The sequence below is a fragment of the Lepisosteus platostomus genome, chromosome 18, assembly GCF_059453375.1.
Source record: "Lepisosteus platostomus isolate fLepPlt1 chromosome 18, fLepPlt1.hap1, whole genome shotgun sequence".
NCBI classification, from domain to species: domain Eukaryota; kingdom Metazoa; phylum Chordata; class Actinopteri; order Semionotiformes; family Lepisosteidae; genus Lepisosteus; species Lepisosteus platostomus.
In genome coordinates, this window is record NC_142628.1 from 3,632,591 (window position 1) to 3,640,288 (window position 7,698).

Here is a 7,698-nt window from a genome sequence, read left to right on the forward strand (position 1 = left end):
CCGGGCTCTTCAGTGTCAGTAGAAATGCAACTGCACTGTCCAAAAATGAATTGCATCTCTACTTGAAGCCAAGTAAAACATTTTCAAAGTTTTGTTTTCACTGTGCCAGTTTTAAAGTAAAGCTTTGTACGTGTACTGTACATTTTGTACTATGATGATGTTAACCTTTACATTTTTTATCTTTTTTTTTCATACAACAATAACATGCACTTCAAGGCTTTTTGTTTCTTGGCGTACAGAACCATCAGCCTGTTGAACAACAGTTTGTTTGGCTATTTAACTGACAGTGCCTTTATGTGAATAGCTAAATAAACTGCTGAAAAAAAATTTAGAGTGCAACTCTAGCAGCACTATGACTGTACACTGTACTGAGTACAGTAGCACTACAAGATTATTTTTCAGGTCCAACAACATTTTTTGTTTTACACTGTACTAGTTAGCAGTTTCCTGTCCAGGGTGCATCCCGTCTTGTACCCACGGCCCTGAACAGGATGAAAAGATTAGAAAACAGATGAATAGGTAGTTACCACTATAAGACTATTTTTTATAGCACTATAAGATTGTTTAGTTTTTTATACGATTACTCATGAGAACCATGGAAGGCTATCTCAAGTTTTAAGTTTAAATAGCAAAAACGTTACTATTGCCGTCAAATGGACAATTTACGTACTTTGTTGTTTTTTTTTATTCAATTGCTTTGAAAAGCAGATGTGTGTCTGGCAACACCCATGTAATTGAGTGAGCACCAAACGGGTCTCAAAGCAACACAAACCTCCACAGGGTGGAATTGCGAAGTCAATAAAAAGGCGAATAACTTAGGCTTAGAAGAGGGAAGTATGAATAATGTTGAATATTATCACACTAATGAAGACAGGATTAAAAGGTGCCCTAGTGGGAGAAGAATGAGGGATGGTGAAGGTTAATCTTAATTTTATGATACAGTGTTTATTTTTTTAACATTAATATCATTTAACATTTATTTTAACAGTTGTTTGAAAGAGGTCAAATACCTTCAACACCTTTTCAGTGGTGAACTGAATTTTTTTAAAATTAATTATTAATTACAGGAGATTTGTGCTACTGGTAAGGTTACCATTGGCAAACAGGTCTAAGGCGAGGGGCAGACAAAAACGGTCCAAACGAGATTCCCATGATGGAGAGAACTCTGCCCTGATCAGGGACAGCGTGACCCACCCCTGGAGCCAGGACAGAGGCTGTACTGGCAGGTGAGAGCGTGGTTTAGCCCGAAATGGCAATGAATGGAGATGTTGTCATGCCACAAGGCAATGAGGCTCGCCTCAGTTACAAAATCTCCTGCTATTTCTTGCTTCGTTCTCCAATAAACACACTGTACAAAGGATTGAGATGCAGGGTGGCTTTACATCCTCAGATCTCACCTAAACTGCGAGTTTGAGCCATTCCACCCATTTAGCAACTAACACATTTCTCTGACATACTGCAGGGTTAATAAAACATCAAGTGTATTAACATTACATAGAATTCTGCACTGAACTGAAATACATTATAAATGAGAAATAAACACTTACTTTCAAGAAGACTGCAATTCAAGTATTTTAGTTGTTTGGGGAATGACAAACACACAAAACAGGATAATATGCTTTATTGGATCACATGGTGATCAGCACTACTAATCTTGCCAACAGACCCATCAGAACAAACTCATTGAAAGTAACCAGTGAAGATAGATATTTAAAAAGGTCTTTTCCAACAGCACAGACTTGTCCAGAAAAGAAAAACAGCCGATCAGGACAATCCTGGTGCTACTTCAACTGTGTTGATGCGTAGTACTGTCTGAGGCTGCACAACAACTGCAAGAATAGGAAGAAAAGAGAAACAGCAGAAACACATTAAACAAAAAAGAAGTATTGTTAATACTTAGCTAATGGCTCTTCTTTGTATTTTATGTTAAAACCTGTTTTTTCAAGCAGTGACCAAAAATGCCATGTTATATTCTGTTCAATCACAAGACTGTCCCCTGGCACATATTACACAGTTCACCAGAGAGATTTCTCCAATGTGATTAACGAGCTCTCACACCATATACTGTGACTGAAAATCTGATTATGTTAAATTATAGAATTTTGAAGGTTTCCAGAAAATGCAGCAACACTTATCAACTTTTTTTCCAACTCAGTACGTCCAGTTGCAAATCCTAAAAAACTGTCCTGAAAGAAGTGAAATACAGTATATGTAGTCATCATAACATCTCTGTAACAGAAATCTCTATTTTTTGTTTGAAGAGAAACATCAAAGGGGTCATACATAAAAAGAAACACCAGTCTGGAGCTGTTAAAAAGATGGAAAAGACTCAAAATAGCATTAATCTGTAGCTCTAATTTGTTTTTCAGTGCTTATGGAATGGCACTTACAAAAGTTGTGCCGCTTTAAAAGATCCCAAAGGAATACCAAAATGAAAGAGTTTTAGGTTGTTATTTGGAATTATTGTAATTTCCATTTTCATGACGAAGTAAATGGTCTTGTTTATTTCAAACAAAAATAAACACACTGAGATTAGGCGGAAATAAAGTAAACACAGGGGATTTCAGAAAGAATTCAGTACTAAGCAGGAGACAGGCTTGGAAAGTTAGCTTGGAATTTATCTCGTCTTCCTCAGTCATGCAACCTTGAATCAGAAAAACTGAGGGATCTCAATTAAAGAATGTAAAACTGAAGAGTCAGTTATTTCCAATTCCAAAGACCCAATATTTCAGTGCTAAACCACACTCTAATATATTATATATTCCTGGGTATAAAGCAGTTAGCACTGTATATGTCAAATAATGTGTTTAAGAAGCAAAGCTAAATCATTTACTTTTCTAACTTGTGTAATCATATAGTTGTACTGTTTTTTTCTTTCTAATCAGCTAAACTATTCAGGTGAGCTTCATGTTGCCATGTACTAATACATACATAGAAATTTTCTGTAAATGCTGGGCAAATTCCTGGATTCAATGCAAACAAAAATATAAGCACTGTCCATGAAGAAGTCACAATGAGAACTTGAAAGGTTTCTTCCTCAGCGAAAATAATACAAATGAACCAGACAACAGTCACATATGGTATGCAAGTCTTTTTAATGTTCACTGATTTTGCATGCCTTATTTAGAAAATGGTGAACTGAAGTTATTCAGGAAGTACTTGAAAATGAGATCTCAAGGGAATTTCCTTATCTAAAAAAAGAATATTTTGTAACAGGCAATTATGATGAGACAGGATTTTTAGATCCATAAGCCCACTTTAAAATCTGGGAGTGAAGTGTAGTTTTGTTCAAACTGTTTAACACTCGCTGACCTGTGATTTCTGAGTCTTGTTTGAATATACAAGGTACGTATGTAAGTACTGAGCTGATATTCCTTACTTAAAAAAAATACAAACATTTTATTTTCTTTAAACTTTGAAAGTCAATCAACCCATGGATCATAACAATGAAACAGTAAGAATAGTACATTCTTACTATAATAATATATAATCACACAGTGATCACAATATTAGAATGAAAAATGAGAGATTCAGCTGATTCATCATTCAGCCCACCTAGTTCAATAGGTTGTATGGTAGAGTGTCTGACCAACAATATGTGGTTACAAAAGAGATGCATTCAGTTTTTGTCACAAGTAAACTTACTTCTTTTCCTCTGATATCTGTGCCTTTTCCAAAACCGCATATGGACCTTTGGCCAGGATTCGGTCTTCTCAATAACAGTCGCTTCCACGCGCACCAAGTCTCGTCTACATGAAAAAGAAAAGACTTATCCAAACAAACGGTCATGATGATGATTGCTTCAGCAAATAGTTTTCAGTTAAACAGCGTTGCAGTTGTTGTATTCTAAATACAGGCTTACTCTAAACTGCTAATCTCGTACTTGTTTATCCCTCAAGCAAAAAAATGAACATCAGAATAACAGATGAATTAAATGTGACTGCTATTTGTAAAATTAGACTTGCAGTACATTATAACAACTTAAGTTATTTCTTAATTTTCAAAGCGGTTGTGTCTTCTGTGCTTTAATATTAATAAATAAAGGATAAAACATGTCTAGTCCTTATGATGCACTATTTTCACATTTTCATAATTTCCATTAGTGAATTCAAATATTTCATTTACAATAAGGTAAATTATTACTAGGAAAAAAAGTTGGTATTGAATTATTATATTTTTCATTACATTACAGATATAAACTGTATATGTATGTAAAACAATCAGTAGTACAAGAACAGTAAAATATAATGGGCCTTTTTGACAAATCTCTTCAATCAACACATTATGGTAGAAAATATTTAGTACATACTGAAGAAGAGGCCTTCCTATTAGCGTGAAATCTTCTCCACCAACCAGCAACACCTAGAATATGTTTATTAGCAGATATATGTTACTTGAATATTAACTTGAATATGTTACACTTGAATGTTTATTACATTCAAGTGTTCAGAAAAATCAACATGGGCTAGCATCCAGTAAAATAAAAATGGGATGTTTTCATTAAGAGATCTGACTTTTTTAACATAATCTAATAAAATTATTACTTAGAACTGCAACAAATTAATGACATGAAGAAGAAGGTTTTTCTGCCTTAGGTGTACTGACATTTTATTGAACAGACATTACACAAGCACACTCATTATGTCATCCATGAGTTTGATCAACTAGAGGTCTGCTGTGAATACTTGAAAAGTGTTTCCATAACTTTGCACACAACAGAACTAAGACTCACTGGATATAATTATCTAATTCACACATTCCATGTCACATGGGCAAGTCATTGCTCCAGGAAGCTACACACCAAAGGGATCTGGGTGTTTGTGTAGAGTATACTTATTTCATTCAGAAAATATTAGGAGGAAAGACAAAAACCAATATAATTCCTGGGCATGTAAAATTATGAAAGTTAAATACAGATAAGTTACGTTTAAGATTCACGATGCACTAATCAATTCTCAGTAATTTAGGTTTGGTCTTTGTCATACTGAACTGAATGAAATCCCTTCAATCTAGCAGAAAGGAGATTTGATTCAAGTACATAAAACCCTAAGGTACGTAGATATGGATACCCCTGAGGAACATTTCACATTCAGGCTGGGTGAAATATTAGTTTTGCTAAGCTACTACACCACCAAATGAACCTGATGGATTGAATGGTTTCCTCTTCTTTATAACCTCTATTAAGGGTAAAAACAACAGACAGATTCTCTCTCTGACTCTGAACAAAAGCTGTCAAGTAACCTGAGATGCACAAAGGATGATATGACTTAATTCTGTTTACACAAACACTTTGTTGCATGCATAAAACATTTTCTCCAAACCAAACTTTTGCTGGCATTAGTTATGTGAAAAACCTTAAATCATTCTGCTAAGCATGAAAGAGAACCAACCTTTTCCAGTCTTATTCGATCTCCACACTCAGCATCTATATGGTTTTCAATAAGAATTAAGTCTTCGTTTGTTACTTTCCACTGTCGACTTGCAAAATGAACAACTGCAAACAATCTGCCACACTGGCCTGTAGCAAGAAGGTTGTTGACTTTCTGTACAACATCTGCATAAAAAAGAAAAACATGTTTGATGCAGGTAACATTAGTATTCCTAAATCTTTCTGCTTTATGTTTTACTGATTTCATCAAGGATTTGAATAAATATGGGGGACACCAATGTTTTCTGCAGTACATATACAGTATAATATGTTTAATCTGGGTGGTCCCTGGAAGACTGGAGTTATTTACAGCAAATGTGAAAACATACAGTTTGCATCATAAACAGCATTCTAGCATATCCAATGTAATGGAAAACCACCTGTAATAAGACACACCCTACAAGACATAAAATAGGACATCTAGTAAAATTTAGGTAAACTGTCTAAAAGGGGATGTCTAGTAAACTTCTGAAATACAATTTCAATACTAGGATCAATTTCTTGTCTGAAAATAGATATATTAGTTTCACCTTGATTCTTGTATAATTACAAAACCTGTCATATATATCCGAATGTCTCTTGGGTGTCAGTATAGTAGCAATTGAGAGTTCATTGTACACTTAGACAATAAAAGTCTATTTCCTAAAATCCCTTGTCCTTACCCTGGTGTCTCTGTGTCTCTTCCACAGGGTCAGGGAATGAAACCTCTGGCCAAGGAGGTCTGGATAAGGAGGTCTCTGGGACAAAGCTACGAGACATAAAGAGGTGAGTATGCAGCAGTTTATTGACAATTAGTATATTTAATCTCGCATGTTTCCACTGACATGTATGGCAAAGACCAAACTCATAATATTTCTCACTATCATACAGGACAAAGATGCAACCGCCTGATTATAATTACATTTTCAATGGTGCAATGCAAATTAAAGATTCATTTACTATTTGACATACAGCGATTATTATCATCATCTTTTATGTTAAACGTGTCCTGGGCTCCTGGGCTCTGGGTTCAATTCCAGGCCTTAGGGGCTGTCAGCGTGGAGTTTGCATGATCTCCCCAAGATCACAAGGCAGTCCTCCAGGTGCTCTGCTCTCCTCCCACAGTCTACAGACATACTGGTAGGTTAAGTGGCTTCAGGAAAAACTGGCCCTGGTGTGAGATTTGTGTTTGTGTGTGCCCTGCAATGGACTAGTGTCCTTTCCAGGGTGCATCTTGCCTTGCGCCCGATGCTTGTCAGGGTACGCTCTGGCTCCCCGGAAACCCTTGATTGGTAGAAGCAGCCAGAAAATGGACAGATTTTCAAATGGTAAAGTTCCAGCATGAATATCATGCACTTTATACAGAACACAGATAAAATTCAAGCACCTTAGTGGTTATTATTACCTTGAAGGCAGTTTGACATCTTGAGAACTCCAATGACGTACAAAGGCAGGAAAGCAAGAGCCTAAAACAAAACATTTGAATTATGCATATTTATATTGGTCAAATAAGGCCCAAATCCATCAGATTGCTAACTAGCACTTATAAACGTCAGGATGTGTGCATTCAATTCAATCTAAACGAGAAGAAACAAAGAATCGCAGCCATAAAGCAACAGGAGTGAATATCTGCAGACCAGGGATTTTCAGCTTTTTAAACTAGTACCTTATATTGGTATTACTTATTTCCAACTGAAAAAATATCCGAGAAAGCTGAAAGGTATTTATACATTCTTACAAAATGAAGCAGAAATACATATATATAACTAAATAAAGCACTTATTTGAGATATTAGACAACAGTAAAATTAGGCAACCAAAATTATGAATGTATTAGATTAGTTAGTCTCATGCACAAGCCTCGGTACTCTCTTCATTAGCAGATGAAGAGCCCACAGTCTGCTCTGAATTCGTCACTCGTCTTCCTGACATTGATAGTCCTGTAACCACAGTAACTTGGACACACACACATATTCATACATTCACTTTCCTCCCCACCTCTTACCTGTCCGTAGGCTCCCAGCTAACGGCCAGGCCGGCCGGGTGAACCTCATACACACTCGTACTACCCCATTAACCGTGTTTACTGCCATTTTCACCCTGAGAGAGAGGTAAAGCGAGCGCGCCGACCCGGAAATACTTATCTTGGTGTAGCTGAGAATACACGCTGTGTTCTGTAACCAACCATTTTAATAACAATTATCATATAAAAAGGTCTTATAAATGAAAGACATCAGCCATATTTTTATACCCTGTCATATTAATGTCGCATTTTTTATACAATGTATCACT

The 7,698-nt window shown here is 36.0% G+C and overlaps 1 protein-coding gene across 1 annotated transcript; it reads right to left on the reverse strand.

Moving 5' to 3' along the window:
* Positions 1-1,605: 1,605 nt before the first annotated feature.
* Positions 1,606-7,565, reverse strand: mrpl21 (mitochondrial ribosomal protein L21). Its single transcript, XM_088612073.1, has 7 exons — positions 7,412-7,565; positions 6,813-6,873; positions 6,091-6,176; positions 5,391-5,554; positions 4,310-4,362; positions 3,646-3,749; positions 1,606-1,829 (listed from the first exon to the last, which is right to left on the reverse strand). The coding sequence occupies exons 1-7, from the start codon at positions 7,497-7,499 to the stop codon at positions 1,765-1,767; spliced, it is 621 nt and encodes a 206-aa protein (XP_088468199.1). The 5' UTR covers positions 7,500-7,565; the 3' UTR covers positions 1,606-1,764.
* Between the last annotated feature and the right edge of the window lie 133 nt (positions 7,566-7,698).

Bases quoted from the DNA above. Each gene is read 5' to 3' on its own strand.
- mrpl21 (XM_088612073.1), bottom strand. From the start codon at position 7,499: ATGGCAGTAAACACGGTTAATGGGGTAGTACGAGTGTGTATGAGGTTC. The intron at 5,555-6,090 runs GTAAGGACAAGG...TTTTTTATGCAG, and splicing joins AGAGACACAGAGACACCAGG to ATGTTGTACAGAAAGTCAAC. The intron at 4,363-5,390 runs GTTGGTTCTCTT...AACATATTCTAG, and splicing joins ATCGAATAAGACTGGAAAAG to GTGTTGCTGGTTGGTGGAGA.